This window comes from Bos javanicus, chromosome 29 (genome assembly GCF_032452875.1).
Source record: "Bos javanicus breed banteng chromosome 29, ARS-OSU_banteng_1.0, whole genome shotgun sequence".
Lineage (NCBI taxonomy): Eukaryota > Metazoa > Chordata > Mammalia > Artiodactyla > Bovidae > Bos > Bos javanicus.
In genome coordinates this window covers 29,552,953-29,574,820 of record NC_083896.1, presented here as the reverse complement: position 1 = coordinate 29,574,820, position 21,868 = coordinate 29,552,953, and the positions used below count along the sequence as shown (strand labels likewise).

The 21,868-nt window shown below is 43.6% G+C and overlaps 1 protein-coding gene and 2 long non-coding RNA genes across 7 annotated transcripts; 2 read left to right on the top strand and 1 right to left on the bottom strand.

Moving 5' to 3' along the window:
* The first annotated feature begins 2,961 nt into the window (after positions 1–2,961).
* On the top strand, positions 2,962–3,842 carry LOC133241178 (uncharacterized). The gene is made up of 3 exons (XR_009734534.1): positions 2,962–3,216; positions 3,347–3,373; positions 3,715–3,842. It is a non-coding gene; the product is annotated as an uncharacterized LOC133241178 (long non-coding RNA).
* Positions 3,843–4,247: 405 nt separating this feature from the next.
* Positions 4,248–20,225, bottom strand: PATE1 (prostate and testis expressed 1). Of its 5 annotated transcripts, none has more exons than XM_061406351.1 (6): positions 19,938–20,082; positions 19,795–19,830; positions 18,811–18,846; positions 18,420–18,536; positions 17,260–17,427; positions 4,248–4,298 (listed from the first exon to the last, which is right to left on the bottom strand). In XM_061406351.1, exons 1-5 carry the CDS (start codon positions 19,993–19,995, stop codon positions 17,294–17,296), a joined length of 381 nt encoding a protein of 126 aa, XP_061262335.1. In that variant the 5' UTR covers positions 19,996–20,082; the 3' UTR covers positions 4,248–4,298; positions 17,260–17,293. The 5 variants fall into 5 exon arrangements, with proteins under 5 accessions (XP_061262335.1, XP_061262334.1, XP_061262333.1 ...); XM_061406350.1 differs by lacking the exon at positions 4,248–4,298 and adding an exon at positions 8,788–9,098; XM_061406349.1 differs by lacking the exon at positions 4,248–4,298 and adding an exon at positions 15,767–16,408 and having other exon boundaries at positions 19,938–20,079.
* On the top strand, positions 5,068–6,484 carry LOC133241179 (uncharacterized). Its single transcript, XR_009734535.1, has 2 exons — positions 5,068–5,204; positions 6,173–6,484. It is a non-coding gene; the product is annotated as an uncharacterized LOC133241179 (long non-coding RNA).
* Positions 20,226–21,868: the final 1,643 nt, after the last annotated feature.

The following is a 21,868-nucleotide window of genomic DNA, read 5'->3' as shown; positions in this document are numbered from 1 at the left end:
TCCCTCTGCCTTTACACTGCCTTGAAATCTGAATCCAGTCCTGTTTCACAGGTGTAAAGTCAAGGCATTGGGCAATGATGCTTCCATGCCCAGCTCCTCTATTTTACCCGTTTGGTAAAAGCGAACCTTCGAGACTGTCCAAGCCTAGAAAGTTGAGAAGACAGTTAAAGGAGGGTAAGTGGGGCCAGGTCAGGAGGCTGATTTGGGTTGACTATAGAGGAAGAGCGGGTGGGTCAGTGGTTTCTGGGGTGAGATCCAGACGTGCAGGGCAATGTCCTGAGGTTGATCCAGGCAGCTTGAGGGAGCAGGGGTTGGAGGTGGGTCTCAGTATCAGGAGATCAGCTGGTCTGGTAGTGAAGCAGGAGAGAGGGAAGAAACGTGACTGTTTCCCTAACCCACACTTTCCTTCTCCTACTTGGCCAGGAGCTCTCATGGAACCCAGTGGTAAAATAAGTCTGTCTCCTCTGACTCCTCGGGGACAAGGTGATCCACTCTCGGCCCTCCTCTCTGCTGAGCAAGGCCAGCAGCAGTGCTTGTCTGAGGTTGGCTGAAGTAGTTGAAGACATTGCTGAATGCAGGAAATACTTGTTTGTTTGTTTGTTTGTTTACTTTTATGCTGCACCTGGCAGCACGAGAGATCTTCCTTTCCCAACCAAGGATCGAACCCACACCCTCTACATTGAAAGCACGAAGTCTTAACCACCAGGGAAATCCCTGAGAATTGTTATTTTCCTTTGCCCTCCATGTCCTTTCACTGTCCTCCTACAGGGGCAAAGTAAACCCAGCTTTGGGCTGACTACAAAGGAGCCTGATTTGGCCTCAAAGTCATTCCTTTCCCCTCCTTCTGTAGTCCCAGCGGATGGGTACAGTTCTGCTCTGAGGAGGAGAGTGCAGGACGCCATGTCCCACAGCACCGCCTCCACCCACGTCTAGGGAAGAGCAGCAAGTGTCCGCCCTTGAGTGGAGGCCAGGGGTTCAGGGAGCAGGAGCAGGCCCTGGGCGTCAGGAAGCTGGGGGGTGCTTCGAATCTAGTTCTTGGGACTCATTTAAAGGCAGGGTGAAAAGAGAGGTTGGAAAGCATGTCCTCATCTATCAGTGGCAGGGAGAGGTTCCCTAGCTGTCCCGTGTCCATCTGTGGCCCACACTGAGATCCTGGGCTGAGAGGTGTTTGAAAGGAGGTGTTTCAGTTAAAGTTTGCCCATAAATAATGTTTTCTCTGCGAGCAAGAGAGAGATTTTATATTTTTATGAGACGGTATTTTTCTTAGCCATTCTCCCCATCTCTCACTGCCATGTGATGATTCAGGGTGCAGGTCACTCTAGAGCTAGAGCCCTGGGAGCCATTCTCCAGATTCTAGACAGAAGGAGACACCATGATGGAGTGGATGGATAACAGCCCACTAAATCAGGCATGTGCTCCTTGTGATACCTAGAGAAAGATGCTGCAGCTCTCAGTGCTCCTGGGTCAGTGGTGAGATGGAGTCAATTATTCCCAACCTACGAAGTTGTTCGGAGAATTCAAAAGATGAAGTGGGTCTCATGCCCAAAGACTGTTTGAGACGCCCAGCAGGTCTTCATGTTTGGCTCCTCCCCTTTGCCATCACCCAGGAGTGAGTCTATTAAGTCCTAACAAAGGTATCAGATATGGGTCTGAGAGGTCCTGTCTCAACTATGCAGTCACAGGGGCACAGAGACGTTCAGTAACTGTTTGAGGTCACACAGCAGACAGGTAACACACTTGGGCTCCCATCCCAGGTGTGCATGGGGTCCTCTCTGAATGAAGATTACACGAGGGAATCTCCCTTGGGTAGACTGTGTGTGTGGCTCTGGGGATGAGCTCGTTCAGGTAATCAGCCCCCACCCGCTCCCTCCCCCAGAGGGGCGACCTGCCATCACCACTGCCTGTCTTCTGTGCTGTGACTGCTAACCGCAAGGGGAAGGCCAGAACTCGAAATCAGGCTGTCACAGCAGAGGCCCCATTCCCTGTGCCTCTCCAGTGAACCGCACTCATCGTGCCATCCAGGTTATCTGATCTGTGCAAGGCATCACTCTAGCTGCTGAGAAGAAAGCAGCGCAACACACGAAACTCTTGTGTTTGTGGAACTCCTGTTCTTGTGAGGGGAGAGAGACAAAGGAAGGAAGGAGAGGCTAGAGAAGGACAAAGTGGGTAAGTGCTCTGGAAGTGAAGTGAAGTCGCTCAGTCGTGTCCGACTCTTTGCGACCCCATGGACTGTAGCCCACCAGGCTCCTCCGTCCATGGGATTTTCCAGGTAAGTACTGGAGTGGGTTGCCACTTCCTTCTCCAGGGGATCTTCCTGACCCAGGGATCGAACCCAGGTCTCCCGCATTGTAGGCAGACGCTTTACCATCTAAGCCACCAGGGAAGCCCAAGTACTCTGGAGAAGATGACAAATAGGAAAGGGGCCTGCGAAGTGTGGTGAGGGAGTTTGGGGTGTGCGCATGTACACATGTGTATCCTTAGCTCTAACTTTCTAATCCCGCCACATCCCTTCCGAGCGAGTAATCGAAGCATCTCTTCCTCTTTCTCCCCATCACTCGAGCGTTTGTCTCTCCATTGTAATCATTCTTGGTCTTTGTCCCCACTCAAAATTTTAATGAATAAAGCTGGAGGGAAGCGGGGATCACTTTCACCTCGTCGCCTGTTTTCCTGGGCTGTCCCATCCATCTCAGAGAGGGATGCTCCACCGGGCAGTCAGACTGTATCTGGGGAATCGGCTGAGGTGAGTGTTCGGGAGGGTTGTGGTACCCTAAGGGACCTGAGAAACTCACTCCCAGATGCTCAGGGCCCCAGCCTTGTAGCCAAGTGGACATCACGTGGATGTGGACATACACCTGTTGTGTAGACCAGCAGGCAGAAATACAATCATGTGATGAGGTACTAGGGAGAGAGATTTGATACCAGCATTAATTAGTATTTTATGATAGATCTAATAAAGTGAAACAGGACATCTGCTCGGCCTGAGTTCTAAGTAGGTGGAAATAGACAGGATGTACTGTCTCCTGGGAACACTGGAGAGAGAGAATTCAAGTCGACTGACCTGAAATTTATGCCTTTGCGATTCTAGTGGGACGCCTGAGGGCAGGTGGTGGGGATAAAAGAGGCTGGGGCCTCCTCCTGGGACCTCTGCAGGAATGGGCCCCCGGGTGTTCAGGTTGCTTCTGATGAGCATGTTCATGGTGCTCTTCGTGAATGAGAGTAAGCCTGGTGAGGGTGGTACTTGGTGGGCAAATGGGCGGGCAGAGAATGTATGGGGAGGAAGAGAGGGACTTGGTGACTTGACTGGTGTGAAGTGGTTCAAGGAGAATTTTTCTTCTTCTCTTTACAGGAGACAGAGTCCTGGGTGCAAACAAATGTACGGAGCAGTTCATTTTCAGTTCTTGGATAAATACCGCCACAAAGGGAGGGAACATTTTTGAGTTCTTTTCATATTATCTCTCTACCCTCCCTGGCTACACTCCCCTTTCCCCACTGACTGTCCTAGTGTCTTCTTTTAGCCCCCAGCCTTGGGTGAGAGGGGGAGGTCTTTAACTTCTTGAGGGGAGTAATGACCCCCTGACAGAAGCTGGGAGGGTGTCCGCATCCCTCCTGTGTGTGTTACACCACTCGAGTGTAAAGGTTTCCAGGTGGGGGTGGGCTTCTGAACAGAATCCCTGTCCCTAGAATTCTGCATCAAAGCTTCTTCTTTTCCTTTAGGGTTTCAACTTTGCCATTCTTGTGACTATTTTAATGGACTGCAGTGTCTCAAGCCTAAGAAAGACTGTTGGAAGTTGAATATACTGATCACTAACAGGATTGTGCCACAAAACACTTATACAATTGTGTTACGGATAAGCGGGAATGCTGCTGCTGCTAAGTCGCTTCAGTCGTGTCCGACTCTGTGCGACCCCATAGACGGCAGCCCACCAGGCTCCCCCGTCCCTGGGATTCTCCAGGCAAGAACACTGGAGTGGGTTGCCATTTCCTTCTCCAATGCATGAAAGTGAAAATTGAAAGGGAAGTCACTCGGTCGTATCCGACTCTTAGCGACCCCAGGGACTGCAGCCTTCCAGGCTCCTCTGTCCATGGGATTTTCCAGGCAAGAGTACTGGAGAGGGGTGCCATTGCCTTCTCTGTAAGCGGGAATAGAAAGAGACAAAAGATACTATCAGTGGTGGCCACGATCCCTGGATTCAACACGTGGAGGGAGACTGGGACCATGGGCCGGTGGGAAAGTGGGACTCTCCGTACACAGACCTGGGATGGAGGCTGTCTAGGAGGCAGATGTCTTTTGCCTGGTCCTGTTGAGAAAGACATAGATGAGATGCAGACATAGCCTTGGGGCAAGTTTCCTGTGTATAAGAGACTTTTGAGGTTCTGGGGAGATGTCATTGCTTGGAACATGGTGAGATCAAGCAAGGTGATCATACTTGCTTTTCTCTTCTCTTCTTTTTGGTTCTGCTGGTAAAGAATGCACCTGCAATGCAGAAGACATGGTTTGACTCCTAGGTCGGAAAGGTCTCCTAGAGAAGGAAATGGCAACCCACTCCAGTATTCTTGCCTGGAAAATCCCATGGACAGAGGAACCCGGGGGTTTATGGTCCATGGGGTCGCAAAGAGTCGGACAGGACTGAGGGACTAACTTTTTTTCTCTTCTCTTTAGGCAGACAGCTCTACCATTACTCAGTACTGTCTTGTAAGGATGGTGAAGGAGTGCAACTCCTACATCATGACTTACTAAGAGAAATGTACTGCTGTATAAATGATGACAGGTGCAATGATGGAGGTAACCTCCCAGAGAAGTCAAAGTTTGGACTAGAGGGAAGGGAAAGTATATATGATCTTGAACCAGTTGTCTACAAGTAAAATGATTAACATTTTGAAACCATCCCCCCCAGTAATTTTTGCCCTTCCCTTACCCAGTGGTAATACCATCTTACATCTTCTTCTTGTTAAGAATGTTTTATTAAGAGCAGTCTGAAAAGTGCTTGCTTTCTTCTCATTGTATAACTTATAATATAGAGTAAGCATCTTAGCTCTACTTTAGCAAATTGTCACATTCCTTTTAAGTTTGAATCAGCTTCCAAAATTTTATTCTTTGTGCTGTCAATGTATTGCAACATCTCTGGGAGTTCCTTCAATGTGAAATTGATCAACAGCATCACTTCCTCTGAGACTGGTTCATCCTTTACAACTGTCTTCCTCAGGTAAATCTTTATGTTTGCTTTCACCAAGTTCTTCCTCTTGCACATCTAGAGCTTATTCTTGACTGGCCACAATGTCAACATTCACCCAGTCATCCTTATCTTCTAACTCCATTTATATTCTATTCAAAGTGTATAGTTTTTCACACAGTACAGTCTCTCACTGCTGTGCAAAACAAGGGCTACCTGTAATTCTTGGTGCAAATTTGGGTACACCCAAATGCAAATTTGTACCAAATGCAAATCTGGATGCAAGTTTCACAGTAACATCCTTATCTGCGCTTGTAGTTTCACTGAATAGCTTAACATAATTCATGTCAGCTTTGAAACAATGAAACCAGCCTTTATTGGCAGTAAATAGATGTCCTTGTAATTACCATTTTCCTTCAGCACAGCAACTAACTTCAATAACAAAAGGGTTGGGGATTTGGTTTTGACTCCACTCCTCAATCCAAAGTAGAAGTAAATGCTCCATTTCAACCATAAGTGACTTTCTTTTCCCAGTGCAAAGTAAACGAAAAGATGTTGAAGCAAATTTATCCTGTTTTTATATTCATCAGATTTTTAAAATATGGCTTGTACTGCAGCTTCATGTGGCCCTAGGTCTCATTCTATCTTTGCTTTCCTGTGGCCATTTTCCAATCTCCTAATCCAGTCTAATTTCACTTCCAGTACATCACTTTTCATTTCTTTGTTCTGTCATATTTGTTGACTAGTTCCCTCTTTTGATTATCGATTTTTGTAAAACACCACATCAGTTTATCACTGGGAGACAAGGAGGAAACACAACTACATACTTCACTATCTATGTATAACTAATAGCTCTTCAGTGACCAATCATTAAGACTTTGAAAGAAGTTATGTAGTGTTATGTAATTGTTCATGATGCATATCTTTTATCTGCATAATGATTTTTAAATAAAGGCCAGTAGCAAAACTAATGCAATTGCTCACGGTTAATATTGTGACAGCTAAAAGTCCAGCCTCGTGGGGGGACAGATGTTGCTTAACTACACTGTGAAAACTGATATTCATGCATGTTGAATTGGTGCAAAGGATTACCTGTAGCTTATTATATAAATCTTTGAATTGTTTATAAATCCAACAGTGTTCTCTAAGAAAACTATCCTTCAATTTTATTCCTCCATTGCATGTTTCTGGCAATTATCTCCCAAGACCCAAGAATCTTTTTCCAACATCTCTAAGAATATAAATTCTTTGAAATGAATCTTTTCAGCTAGAATCTGGATAAAATAAACAAAAGAAGGAAAAAGAGCAATCTTGCTTGGAAATGTTGAATTCATTCTTGCCAGCTTATTTCCTCTTTAATTCCCCCCATTACTGCAAAGGATCTTGCAGAAAAGAAGCTGTTGAATTAAAAGTTGACTTCTTTTGGTATTTGATTCTCATTCAAGCTCTTCTAGGTCATGTACCAGAGAAGGTAATGGCACCTCATTCAAGCTCTTCTAGGTCATGTACCAAAGAAGGTAATGGCACCCCACTCCAGTACTCTTGCCTGGAAAATCCCATGGATGGAGGAGCCTGGTAGGCTGTAGTCCATGGGGTCGCTAGGAGTCAGACACCACTGAGCGACTTCCCTTTCACTTTTCACTTTCATGCATTGGAGAAGGAAATGGCAACCCACTCCAGTGTTCTTGCCTGGAGAATCCCAGGGACGGGGGAGCCTGGTGGGCTTCCATCCATGGGGTCGCACAGAGTCGGACACGACTGAAGCTACTTAGCAGCAGCAGCAGCAGCAGGTCATATACCTACAGTCAACCATACATTATGGTTTCTACATTACCTCCATGTCAGAGAACTGGAGACCCATTGGCATACCTCTGGATTCACCTCCACATTGGTCCTGTCTTTCCCATCATCTCACATTTTCTCAGAAGCCAGACCCCACCACTGTATTCCAATGGATCAACTATGGCAGCTCTGTCTTTCCTCTCATATTGCATCCATTAACAGGAAAGTGCAAAGCCATAATCCCCCAAAGTCAATGCTGCCTTCTGGTTGGATTTCTCATCTATTAACTACTTGACATCTCCAGGCAATCTTTACTTGCCCTTAGGTTTGGTGCTAAATTCAGAGTTCTAAAGTTTCTGGCAAAAAGGAGCAAAGTATTTTTCTGAAAGAGCTTCTGAGAGAAGGTCAGGAGAAAGCAGAGGGAATAAAATTAAGGACAAGAAATCACAAGAGATTGTGTGGATATTTGGGAGGAGAATAGAAGTGGTATTTGGTGAGGGCTAGAAAGGGCTGGTATTCTACAGGGGCTCGGGAAAATCAGTGAGAAATTAGAAAACACTAACTTCCATGAAAGGAATAGTCAGTATACTAGACCCATGAGCCAGCCATCATTTTGGGGAAACCGTACCAACCACGGCTACTCCTGACCATGTAGCACTGGGTCACTATGTTTCTAATCATGTTATCTAATTTTCATGTTCAAAGCCAAGTATATCCAGATGGGCACTTAGCTGAATGGTAGTCAGTTACCCTGTCTCCTGGCATGTGAGCAGTACTCGACCACCCAGTCCTCAAAAATATTTAAATACTACCTTGCATTCAGTGTGCTCATGGATAGAAGACTGAGGTATTTTTGGCTCTTAGCACAGCCCCTCAACAGAAAATGTCAAAGAGAGATAAGAGTTTCAGATCTTCACTGTAGTTTTCTTTACAAACAACTAGTTGTGAAATGAAAATAATGAATTCCCAAGTTATCATTCACTCACCTTTGGTGAAAAAATTTCTTTTATCATATTAACCTTTCTATATGCTAAAATCTACACATGTTACTATTCTATTTTTTAGCTATGTATTTACATACACATATATATTAGTCTAGATGTTGTCGTATTCCTCCTCATATGCAGACCTCTGATTAGCTATTAGTTTCTACCATATTTTATTTGCCCAAATAAAAAATTTTAATACAGAAATTAATTTTAAAATATTTCCAAGTTATGTCTGGTGGAATTTCCCCCAAATTGTATCATGTTAGAATGAATATTTGGAGAAGGCGATGACACCCCACTCCAGTACTTTTGCCTGGAAAATCCCATGGATGGAGGAGCCTGGTGGGCTGCAGTCCATGGGGTCGCAAGAGTCAGACACGACTAAGTGACTTCACTTTCACTTTTCTCTTTCATGCATTGGAGAAGGAAATGGCAACCCACTCCAGTGTTCTTGCCTGGAGAATCCCAGGGACGGGGGAGCCTGGTGGGCTGCCGTCTATGGAGTCACGCAGAGTCGGACACGACTGAAGCGACTTAGCAGAATAAATATTATACTTTAACACCTTGCAAAGTAGAAAATGCAGTAGAGTCTTCCATTGGTTTATAAGAGTAGAATGGAGATAGTAGCAGCAGGCTCCAAGTATGAAATGATTCATGGGAGACTCACTGTGGCGTGTGATTAGTTTCTAGAATGGTCCAAGAGGCAGCTTCACGCTAAAGTCGAGCTGCAGCGTGAGGACAGTAGCTGGCGCAGGGAGGGCAGCAGGCACACACTGAGTGACAAATGGAGACCTCCGCCACGGCGACAGCAAGGCGGAAGCCAGGATTCTGCGGGGCGCCGAGGCCGCGCCCCTCGGGTTTCCTCATCGCATCCGGAAGACTCCAGGTCCAGGCTTCCCGAGTCTGTCCTGTCTGCTTCCTGTCTTGGGTTTCCATGAGATTCTGACTCCCATACTGCCCCATGTTACAGCCTCCATCACCCCCTAATTTTCTATGTCCAGTTGTGGTACCGCCTCACTCCTTACATTTTACAGAAACAAATGGGAAGTAGAGGGAACGGGGAGGGAGGCCAGTCCCTGAGCAAGTGCAGTTACTCTAGATGCAGGTCCAGTGTTCTCTTCCAGCCAATGGTGCCTTGGTGGGTGGTGAACCTAAGCTGGCAAAATGGATCAAATAAGACAAACCAATTGTGTGGAACTTTCAAGCTGAAGGGTTTAATAATATTAGGAAACAGGGTTTCTAAACAAGAGACAAAAACAAAGTCAATGAAACCAAGTGGTCTTTTTTTTTTAAGATTAAGAGAATTGACAAAGCTTTATCCAGGCTCACCAAGAAGATAAGAGAGAAGGCCCAAATGAACAACAACAACAACAAAAACCCAAAGAGGTGAAATAATACTCGATGCCATAGAAATACAAGAGATCATAAGAACATTTACATGCCAACAAATTGGACAATCAAGAAAAAAATGAATAAATTTCTAGAAATATACAGCCTGCCATGATAGAATCAAGGAGAAGGAGGCAATTTGAACAGTCAGATCACTAGAAGTGAAATTGAATTTATAATCATAATAATAATAATAAACCTGCAAGGAAATGAAAGTCTAGGGCTAGGAGGCTTCAAAGGGGAACTCTACTTACCCATCTCAAACTATTCCAGAAAAACTGAAGAGGAGGGGACACTGCCAAATTCATTTTATGATACCGCCATTATCCTGATAGCAAAACTAGGCCAAGACACATCAAAAAGGAAAATGACAGTCCAATGTATTTGATGATTGTAGATGCAAAAATTCTCAGCAAAATATTTGCAAACCAAATCCAACCATATATAAAAAGGGTCATATACTGTGACCAAGTTGGATTTATTCCAGTCACAAGGATGATTCAACTTTCAGAAATCAATCAATGTGATACATGACATTAGTGAAAGGAAGGATAAAAACCATACGATCATCTCCATAGATGCAGAAAAAGCTTCTGACAAAGTTCAGCATCCATTTAAGATTAAAAAAAATAATAATAATAACTCCCATCAGAGTTAGTATGGGGCTTCGGGACACCAATTCAATCCCTGGTCTGGGAAGAGTCCACATGTCAAAGAGCAACTAAGCCTGTGTGCCACAACTATTAAGCTGACGCGCCCTAAGGCCCATGCTCCACAGCAAGATAAACCACCACCATGAGAAGTCAGCACTGCAGCTAGAGAGGAGCCCCTGCTCACCACGACTTGAGAAAGCCCACATACAGCAGCGAAGACCCAGTGAAGCCGTAAGTAAAGAAATAACTTTTAAAAGTTGGTATAGAGGGAACACATCTCAACATAATAAAGGCCACTTATGACAAACTCACAGCCAATATCACAATGGTGAAAAGCTGGGACTTCTAGCTAAATTCAGAAACAAGACAAGGATACCAGAAACAAGACAAGGATGCCCATTTTTGCTACTTCTTTTTAATGTAGCAGTGATAGTCCTAGCCAGAGAAATCAGACAGAAAGAAAATGAAAGAAGAGATACCCAAATTGGAAGAGAAGACTTAAAAGTGTCACTATTTGCAAACAACATGATAACTTCATATAAAGAATCCTAAAGTCTCCACCTGGAAATGATTAGAACTAATAAATAAATTCAGCAGTGCTGCAGGACACAAGATTAATAAATAGGAATCTGTTGCATTTCTATACATTAATAATGAAATATCAAAATGAGAAAATAAAGAAACAATCTCATTTAAAATTGCATCAAAGAGAATAAAATACCTAGCAACAAACTTAAGGAAGGAGGTAAAAAACCTCTACTCTGAAAACTATAAAATATTGAGGAAGGAAGTTGAAGATGATACAGATAAATGCAAAGATATCCTGTGCTCTTGAATTAGAAGCATCAATATTATTAAAATGACCATACTGGCCAAAGCAATCAATAGATTTAAGGCAGTCTCTGTCTACACCCAGGACACTTTTCACAGAACTAGAACAAATAATTTAAAATTTATATAGAACCACAAAAGACTTGAATGTAGATGTGATCCTGAATAAAAAGAATAAAGCTGGACATATAATCCTCCCAGACTTCATACTATACTGCAAAGCCATAATAATCAAAACAGGTGGTATTGGTGCAGAAACAGACACAGATAAATGGAACAGAATAGAGCCCAGAAATAAACCCATGCACTGATGATCAGTTACCTACAACAAAGGAGGCAAAAACATACAATAGAGAAAAGACAGTCTCTTCAACACTGGGTGCTGGAAAACCTGGACAGCCACAAATGATAGAACATTCTTTCATATCATATATAAAAATAAAATGGTTTCAAAATCTAAGTGTAAGACATGAAGTTATAAAGCTCCTGGAAGAGAACATAGGCAGAACACATGCTAATAGAAATGGTAATGCAATTATTTTGAATAAAGTAAACATAAAATAAATAATAAAATAAAATAAAATTTTGTCTCTTAAAAGAGATAAAAGCAAAAATAAACAAATGGGACCTAATTTAACTAAAACACTTCTGCAAGGCAAAGGAAATCGTTGACAAAGCAAAAGACAATTTATGGAATGGGAAAATATATTTGCAAATGACATGACTGACAATGGGTTAATATTCAAAATATACTAACAGCTCATTCAACTCAATATCAAAAAACAAACAACCTGATTGAAAATGGGCAGAAGACCTAAATACACATTTTTCCAAAGAAGAAACATACAGATTAAGCTAACAGACACATGAAAAGATTCTCGACATTATTAACCATCAGAGAATGCAAATTAAAAAACCAGAATGAGATATCACCTCACACATGTCAGGACGGCTATTGTCAAAAAGAACACAAATAACAAATGCTGGTGAGGATGTAGAGAAACCCACATCCACTGCTGGTGGAAATGTACATTGGTGCAGCCACCGTGGAAAACACGATGGAGGTTTCTCAGAACACTAAAACTAGAACTATGCTGCTGCTGCTTCACTTCAGTCATGTCTGACTCTGTGAGACCCTATGGACTGTAGCCCACTAGGCTCTTCTGTGCATGAGATTCTCCAGACAAGAATACTGGAGTGAGTTGCCATGCCCTCTTCCAAAGGACCTTCCCAACCCAGGTCTCCTGTGTTTCCTGCATTGGCAGGCAGGTTCTTTACCACTAGCGCCACCTGGGAAGCACAGAACTACTGTATGACCCAGCAATTCCATTCCTGAGTATATATCTGAAAAAAGCAAAAACACTGATTTATAAAGATACATGCAGCCCAAATGTTGTGAAAGTGCTGCACTCAATATGTCAGCAAATTTGGAAAACTCAGCAGTGGCCACAGGGCTGGAAAAAGTCATTTTTCATTCCAATCCCAAAGAAAGGTAATGCCAAAGAATGCTCAAACTACCGCACAATTGTACTCATCTCACACGCTGGTAAAGTAATGCTCAAAATTCTCCAAGCCAGGCTTTAGCAATACATGAACCGTGAACTTCCAGATGTTCAAGCTGGTTTTACATAAGGCAGAGGAACCAGAGATCAAATTGCCAACATCCACTGGATCATGGAAAAAGCAAGAGAGTTCCAGAAAAACATCTATTTCTGCTTTATTGACTATGCCAAAGCCTTTGACCATGTGGATCACAATAAACTGTGGAAAATTCTGAAAGAAATGGGAATACCAGACCACCTGACTTGCCTCTTGAGAAACCTGTGTACAGATCAGGAAGCAACAGTTAGAACTGGACATGGAACAACAGACTGGTTCCAAATAGGAAAAGGAGTACGTCAAGGCTGTATATTGTCACCCTGCTTATTTAACGTATATGTAGAGTACGTCATGAGAAACGTTGGGGTGGAGGAAGCACAAGCTGGAATCAAGATTGCCAGGAGAAATATCAGTCACCTCAGATATGCAGATGATACCACCCTTATGGCAGAAAGTGAAGAAGAACTAAAGAGCCTCTTGATGAAATCGAAAGAAGAGAGTGAAAAAGTTGGCTTAAAGCTCAACATTCAGAAAACGAAGATCATGGGATCTGGTCCCATCACTTCATGGGAAATAGATGGGGAAACAGTGGAAACAGTGGCTGACTTTATTTTTCTGGTATCCAAAATCACTGTGGATGGTGGTTGCAGCCATGAAATTAAAAGACGCTTGCTCCCTGGAAGGAAAGTTATGACCAACCTGGACAGCATATTCAAAAGCAGAGACATTACTTTGCCAACAAAGGTTCATCTAGTCAAGGCTATGGTTTTTCCAGTAGTCATGTATAGATGTGAGAGTTGGACTATAAAGAAAGCTGAGTGCAGAAGAATTGATTCTTTTGAACTGTGATGTTGGAGAAGACTCTTGGGAGTCCCTTGGACTGCAAGGAGATCCAAGCAGTCCATCCTGAAGGAGATTAGTCCTGGGTGTTCATTGGAGGGACTGATGTTGAAGCTGAAACTCCAATACTTTGGCCACCTGATGCAGAGAGCTAACTCATTTGAAAAGACCCTGATGCTAGGAAAGATTGAGGGCAGGAGGAGAAGGGGATGACAGAGGATGAGATGGTTGGATGGCATAACCAACTTGATGGACATGGGTTTGGGTGGACTCTGGGAGTTGGTGATGGACAGGGAGGCCTGGGGTGCTGCAGTTCATGGGGTCACAAAGAGCCGGACATGACTGAGGGACTGAACTGATACTGATATGCAGCTGAATATTCATAGAAACATTATGTACAGTAGTCAAGATATGGAAATAACCGAAGGGTCCATCAGCAGATGAATGGATAAAGAAAATCTGGTGTATATAGTGAAAGTAGTAGTGTTAGTCAACTGTTTATGACCCCATGGAGTATAGCCCATCAGACTCTTCTGTCTATGGCATTCTCCAGGCTAGAATACTGGAGTGGGTAGCCTTTCTCTTCTTCAGGGGATCTTCCTGACCCAGGGATTGAACCCGGGTCTCCTGCATTGCGAGCAGATTCTTTAGCATCTGAGCCATTACAAACTGCTCAAATCTGGTGTGTGTATATACACCCAAAAAATGTGATATTCCTTGGCCATAAAAAAGAATGAAATTTTGCCATTTGCAGCAACATGTATGAACTTGGAGGGTATTATGCTAAGTGAAATAAGTCAGACAGAGAAACATAAACTGTATGACATTACTTACATGCGGAATTCAAAAAATACAACAAATTGGTGAATATAATGAGAAAATAAGCAGACTCACAGATATAGAGGACAATCTAGTGGTTACCAGTGGAGAGGGGAAAAGTTGGAAGGGCAATATAGGGGTAGAGGGTTAACAGGTACAAACTATTATGTATAAAATAAGCTACAAGGATATACTGTACATCACAGGGAATATAGCCAATATTTTATAATAGCTATAAGTGGAGTATAACCTTTAAAAATTGTGAACCATTATATTGTACACCTGTAACTTATATAATATTGTACATCAACTATACTTCAATATTTTAAAAGGTATAGGAGGCAAAAGAGAAAATAAATTGGAATACATCAAAATTAAAAATTCTGTGCATCAAAGGAAAGAATCAACACAGTGAAAAGGCTGCTTATGGAATGGGAAATTGTATACCTGATAAGCGGTCATATTTGGAATGTATAAAAAAAACCCTCCTACAACACAGTAACTAAAAAACAGTCAGCTGATGAAAATGTAGACAAAAGGACTCGAATTTTTCCAAAGAAGATATGCAAGTGGCCAATAAGTACGTGGAAAGATGCTCAATATCACTAATCATTAGGGAAAAGCAAATAAAAACCATAATGAATAACACTTCACACTCAAAACGCTGGCTACTAACAAAAACAAAATGACAAGTGTAGGTAAGCATATGGAGAAATTAGAGCCCAGGACACTCTTGGTGGGAATGTGAGACAGCACGGCCGCTGTGGACAAGCGCATGACAGTTCCTGAAAAGTTTAAACACAGAACCACCACCCAATTTAATCATTTCACACATGACTGAGCGACTGAACTGAACTGGACGGGATGTATATATCCAAAGGAATTGAAAGCAGGGTCTCGAATGGACATGTGTATACCTGTGTTCATTGCAATGTTATTTGCAATAGCCGAAAGGTAGAAGTAACCTAAATGTCCATCCGTGGATGACTGGATAAACAAAATGCCGTAAGTACATACTATGGGATATTATTTAGCATTAAAAATGAAAGAAATGCTGGCACATTCTACAACAGGGATGAACTTTGAGGACATTATGCCAAGTGAAATTAGTCACAAAAGGACAAACACTGGATAGTTGCACTTATATGAAGTATCTAATATAGCGAAACTTAGAAAGTAGAATGTGACTGCCAGGGGATTGGGAGTATTGTTTGATGGATACAGAGTTTCAGTTTTGTAGGATGAAAAACATGATGGATGTAAGATCCACGTGGAGATGGATGGCGATGATGGTTGTATAACAATGTGGAATTAGTTAATGCCACTGAACTGTATATTTAAAATAATTAAAATGGCAAATTTTGTGTTAAGTGTAGTTCACTACAATAAACACCAACACACTGGCAATAGTAGCATAAGCAGCAGAAACGAGAAAGTGGAATCAAATTCTTATATTCAATAATATTATTGTGTTGCTAATAAATTGGCAAATGTACTAACTTAACGTAGCATGTAAACAGTCAAGTAGGCATATCTATTAAAAGAATTTTTAAAGAATGCATAAGGTAACAGAGAAGATAAAATGACAAATTCTAGATTAATCCTAAAGAGTCCAAGAAAGAATGAGAAAATAGTCTATAGTTGCATAAAACAAAATATTTTTGGTCATAAAGCAAGTTCTGATGAAGTACACTGAAAACATCCACAAAGTATCATTCTTATTCTCTTATCCATGGGGAGGAAGTTATAAAACATTTTTTGGTTAATGTTTTTTCCCTTACCAAAAGATTTTTTTTAAGAACTTTGACTTCAAAGAATGTTGGAGTCTTCCATGAAAATACCTATCTTAATTAGCCATCTGCTATGCCAGAAACAACACTTAGACATGACTTTTTCTGAATTTATACACTCTTTTAAGTCTCTTTGTTAAGACTCTGGCATTTATTCCTTATTTGTTTATGCTTTTTATGCTATATTTATTTATTGGAGGATAATTGCTTTACAATGTTATGTTAGTTTCCGACGTACAAGGTCAAACAGCTGTATGTATACACATATTTCGTCCCTCTTGAGCCTGCATCCCACTCCTCCCCAACTATCTCTAGAATTCCAAACACAGCTTCCTTTCTTCTCCAACCCCAAACCCCAGAGAGAGTCTCATTCCATACGGCAGACAATCTTTCACTCTTCATGGTTCAGGCACGAATTTCTTTCTCCATTCTGCCCTTCTCCTCACTCTGGGAATAACATTCACGAACAAAATTCAAGAAAACTCAAGTCATCTCTTTTCATGTCACCCCCTCCTTCCTCATGAGGCCAGGGTTGTGCACTTTAACTGGAGTGAGACAAGAAGAAAAATCCCAAGAGAAAAAAAAGAAAAGATTCTGCCTCAGAAAGAAGGGAAGGAGCAGGAACAAAAAATTGACTTATCCTCTTCTGCCTTTTCTTTTCCTAAATTGATTTTGTAATTGGAGGATAATTGCTTTACAAGGCTGTGTTGGTTTCTGCCGTACAACAACACAAATCAGACATAATTATGTGTGTATGTATATATATATATCCTCTCTTGAGCCTCCCTCTCACCTCCCCCATCCCACCCCTCTAGGTCATCACAGCACTAGGCTGGGTTCCCTGTGGCTACCCTAGTTATCTGGGCTTCCCTGGTGGCTCAGATGGTAAAGAATCCGCCTGCAATATGGGAGACAGGTTTGATCCCTTGGTTAGGAAGATCCCCTGGAGGAGGGCATGACAACCCACTCCAGTATTCTTGCCTGGAGAATCCCATGGACAGAATAGCCTGGCAGGCTACAGTCCATGGGGTCACAAAGAGTCAGACACGACTGAGTGACTAACGCAACACACAGCTAGCTATCTGTTTCACACCTAGCAGTGTGTATACGTCAATGCCACTTTCTCAATTCATCCTACCCTCTCCATCCCCCCTTCTTCCTTTCTGAAGCAGCTTGGGTGTTCAGTGAATGCACTGGATTCTATACCAACATGCAGGATGTATTGATCTTGTGTTCAAGATGTTCCCCATACACCCCCTTCCAGGGGCCATGGCAGAAAATCTGGAAAGAGAGAGGGCTTTCTTCTTACATGTGCAGAAGGCAGAGTTGTGTATTTCCAATCTGAAATGTGTTTTTTAGATTACTGTGACGAGGTGGAGCAAAAGATGTCACCTACCCAGAGACTGGAGCCAGAAAAGAACCAGTGATTTCTAGATGTCTTCATTGCACAAGTCGTGGCTCCTGCAACACCTGAAGTTCACCAGGTAGACACTCCACTTTATGTTGTTCACATTGGCGCAGTTCTTTAGGCAACCCCTGAAGGTTAACCAGAGAGTGCCATCATCTGCAGAAGTAGGAGAAACTTATCAGCACAGAGGTTTCTAAAACCAAAACCCAAACAAAAAACTTCCCAGCCTGCACCAGTGAACAAAACACAACCTCGTGTCGTTCAAGTCTCGGTTGTTTAAACGTGAAGAACTGGAAGATGTGGCAGTCTGGGTACTTCCCAAAAGAGAGACAATAGCAGAGCAGTTTAAAGCAAAAAAATTTAAAAAAAAAAAAAAAATCCCTGAATGTGGGGCTGTAATGAGAGCAGAAACTCAAGGATTGCCAGAGCTGGGCGTCTCCACTGAGCATGTTGACGCTGGTATAAGTAAGGGTTAGAAATACTAAGGTATCGCTCAGCACAAAGGATAGGAAAACCGAGAAATCATGCTGTTCAGACTTACCTATGAAGGGCCACTTAGCCTGTATCTATTGCTGACCCTGGCCCCTCTATTTTCACGGTTTAAAACTTACCACAGGGAACGGCCAGGCCGGGAAAAAACAAAGTGCCCACCTCACTTCAACACTTAGCTCTGTTCTCCACTGGCCTTTCCTTTTCCATCAACTTAGTCTCCTCTGTTTTGTTCAGGCTTCTCAAAATACTGATTCCATAGCTATAGATCCCCACTCCGTAGAGACCACCTGTATCTATTTTTCATCATGGCATGTGATGGGGTAGAGATATTCAGTCATCCTAGGGCTTCCCTGGTGGCTCAGACAGTAAAGAATCTGCCTGCAATGCAAGAGACTTCCGGTTTGATCCCTGGGTTGGGAAGATCCCCTGGAGTAGGAAACAGCAACCCACTCCAGTATTCTTGCCTGGAGAAGTCCATAAACAGAGGAGTCTGGCAGGCTGCAATCCATGCGGTCCTACAGAGTCCTACACAACTGAGTGACTCACACTAGGGACGCTAGGATTGGTCTGAAGCAGGGTCTCTCCTTTCTCCTGTGGCCGGCGTGTCCCTGTCTGCTTCCACCACCCCGTCCTCCCGCCCCCCACCCACAACTTACATTTGAAAATCCTTCCAGTCGTGCAAGCCTCTTCTTTCACTGCAATACATAGTCCTCTGCCTCTGGAACACTTCTGTCTTGGAAACTGGATGTGGCACATCCTACACTGAATAATTTCTATAATTTGGGCCAGAGAGTAGGGAAGTAGATGTGAAACCGCTGCTGCCAAAGGACCCATCTGCCCTTTCAAACCTGAAGTCCTCTGGGAGCCCCAAGGGCTTTCCCGAGACCCGTGAAGGGAGGGCATCCACCTCTATCAAACAGGCTGAGCCGAGAGAAGGGCTAGAGTTTCTGGTCTCTGGAGTTTAGCTCATAGAACAGGTGGGAAGATAAGGAAAAGAGGAACAAAATCAAGGCTGAGCGCATCAGACCGTATCCTCTCCATACTCACCAGGAAAATGGCGATCATTAACAGATAGTTCATTGACTGTGCTGGCAAAGAGAAATAACACTTAGTAGCAATTTTCTCTAAGATTTGGACACAGAATGGACACAAGGTCCATTCTGAACTCTTCACCTGGAGCCACTCTGGGCCCTTCTGTCCCTCCAAAGCCTAGTTCCCATCTCAGGGCATCTCTGTATCTCTCCCTCATTTCAACTCTCTTCACCTCTAGAGGGCCTCTCAGCCTCTCCACTACCCCTTAGGATACAGCACAGACTCGAAGGAGAAAGATAAATGAACATTTTGTGTGTGCGTGAGTGCCTCATTGCCTTCTTTTTTTAAATTACTTTATTTTTGGCTGAACTGTGTGTCTCCCTTGCTACACACCAACATTCTCTAGTTGCAACGAGTCGGGGTTACTCTCTAGTGGCAAGGCCCGGCCTTCTGATTGCAGCGGCTTCTCTTGTTGCTGCTCACGGGCTAGATAGAGAACTCGGACTCAGTAATTGCCCTGGCGTGTGTAGGATCTTCCCAGACCAGGGATCTAGCCAGTGTCCCCTGCTTTGGCAGGCAGATTCTTAACCACTGGACCCCCAAGAAAGTCCCACACTCCCTTCACTTTAACTGACCTCTCTGACTTTCTTACCCACAAGTAGCTGAAAGCTGCAAGGTGACAAAGCCTCTGAAATTCATGAAATTGCTACTCTGTGGATTTAGCCAGCTAGCACCTGAAAAATCAACATTCCACTTCCCCCTTTCCCGTTCCCTCATCTTTTAACACACGGATCCTTTGCCTTGGCAACTGCTGCTTGTGTTTTTCCATCAGGCTCAAAGTCAGTTCCCACCCCAGCCCCATCCTGCTAGAAGTGGCCGAGTGCTGGAATCCAAGGTTAGTCTCTGGATTCCTTTCAACCCTCAATGCTCATGCATCCCCTCTCATCTCCCCCTCCCCTCAAATTGGCCTTCCCACACGACTCATCTGTCTCTACTCACTTTCATGTTCTTGGTCTGCAAATGACCCGTACAGTACTGTTAAGGAAAAAAACAAAACAAAAAGATATACTCTCTGCAGACCTCATTTTACAAACTCACCTCACAGCTTTTATGAAAATCTTGTCAGTTCCCTTATAATCTACCTATTTTCTTCTGCAAGCAGACTAAGATTTTGCTGAAGGTTCCAGGGATGGGATGCATCGTGTGTGAAAGTCATGGCGTTAGAATGACAGCTGCTGTTACCTATGACTCTCATAAAAGAACCTCTGTTATGGGAACCCCAACCCATTCCAACATCCTGGACACATCTCTCCAACTGTCAGCCACCAGGACTCTCACCTCGAAAGCAGCAGAGGAGGACAGGGAGCCCTAGCAGGAGGGACTTGTCCATCTCAGAGGGAGGAAAGAGCAGGTTGGAGCAGGAAGCTGCAAGGTGCCTCTTTATATATCTACCAGGTTGGGCCTCCCCAGGAAGGGCTAGGGGTGGGGACATTACAGAAGTCCTTCAAAGGTGTTTCCTGCTTCAAGGGAAGCCAAGAACTCTAAAATGTTTCTTTTTGGCAAATTGTGAGGAAGAGGGACTGCCTAGGTAAGTCCTGGGTCTGATTCATTTCAGTCCTAGCATTCAGGAAGCTTTGATGCCGTGTCCTGCGGTCTTTTCACTAGAGCACACTGTGGGAGAAGACCAGGATAAATCAGGGCATGGGGGGTTAGATTCGGAGACATTTACACTGAGACGCTCATGAAGCTGAGAGAAGGGACTTCCCTGCCTGTCCAGTGGTTAAGACTTTGCCTTCCAAGGCAGAGGGGTGAAGGTTCAATTCCTGGTTAGGAAGCTAAGATCCCACATGCCTCACAGCCAAAAAAACCCAAACATAAAACAGAAACAATATTGTGACAAATTCAATAAAGACTTTCAAATGACCCATATCAAAAAAAATTTTTCAAAAAAAAAATCTGAGAGAATATGAGTGTAAATAGTTGGACTGTAGGAAGTCCAAAAGAGGGGTAACCAAAGAGCCTTTAAAAGGCAGTACTATAGGAAATGGGGAAGAGAGATGGAGAGGTTCAGTGCAGATGAGGTGACAGGGTACTCGGGAGGGAAATAGTTTCCCATTTTCCGTCATACTGGAATGAAACAAACAGATCAGATTACTTCTCCTGAAGGGAGGTCAGCTGGTCCCTCCCACTTGATGCCAAGCGAGCCAGGTATGAGGAGGGGCAGTTTCCTAGGCTCTGAGAGTGACAAGTTAACCAACTGGGGCGGTGACTGAATGTAGAATTCCTGTGGAGGAGATTGAGACTGTGTAAGAAAATCCATGGGATTCTCCAGGCAAGAATGCTGGAGTGGGCTGCCACTTCCTCCTCCAGGGGATCTTCCCGACCCAGGGGTCGAACCCGAGTCTCTTGAGTCTGCCCCATGGACAGGCAGGATGTTTACCTCTGAGCCACTTGGGAAGCCCTGTGTTCCCACTGGCAGACCTGTCTCTCTCCTGCTCTCAAGCCGGGAAACTTAGCGTCGTCTCTTACCTCCTCACATTCCTTTCTTTGACCTTTGAGATCTCCCCTCCTTTCCTTCTAGGAATCCTGTATTTAATTCTTTGGCTAATGGCAGCCCACACAAAAGAAGGGAAGGTTTTCTTCCTCTGCCCCACCGGAAACTGTCTCCTCACTTCATGATACTCAGTTGATATTATTATACCCCTTCTCCTAAAGCAGAAATGTTCCCTTCTCAGCTTTACCAATCCAGCTGAACTCCGTGTTTATCTTTGAACACTATATTTTTAAGTATTTAGTTTGTTGTCCTAAGTCTTAGGTGTGGCATGTAAGATCTAGTTTCCTGACCAGGGACCAAGCCCCAGGGCCCCTGCATTGAGAGTGCAGATTCTTGGCTACTGGATCACCAGGGAAGTCCCTGAACTCTATTTTATTAGCTTATTTTTCTCCTAAAATCTCCTCAAATCCACATTCCCGGTCTTAGTATCCCATAATACCTGATTTTCTTGCTGGGTCACAGTCCATACCTTTTCTCAGTGTTCCTAATCCTTTTTCTTATCCTCTTGCTGGTGCTGCT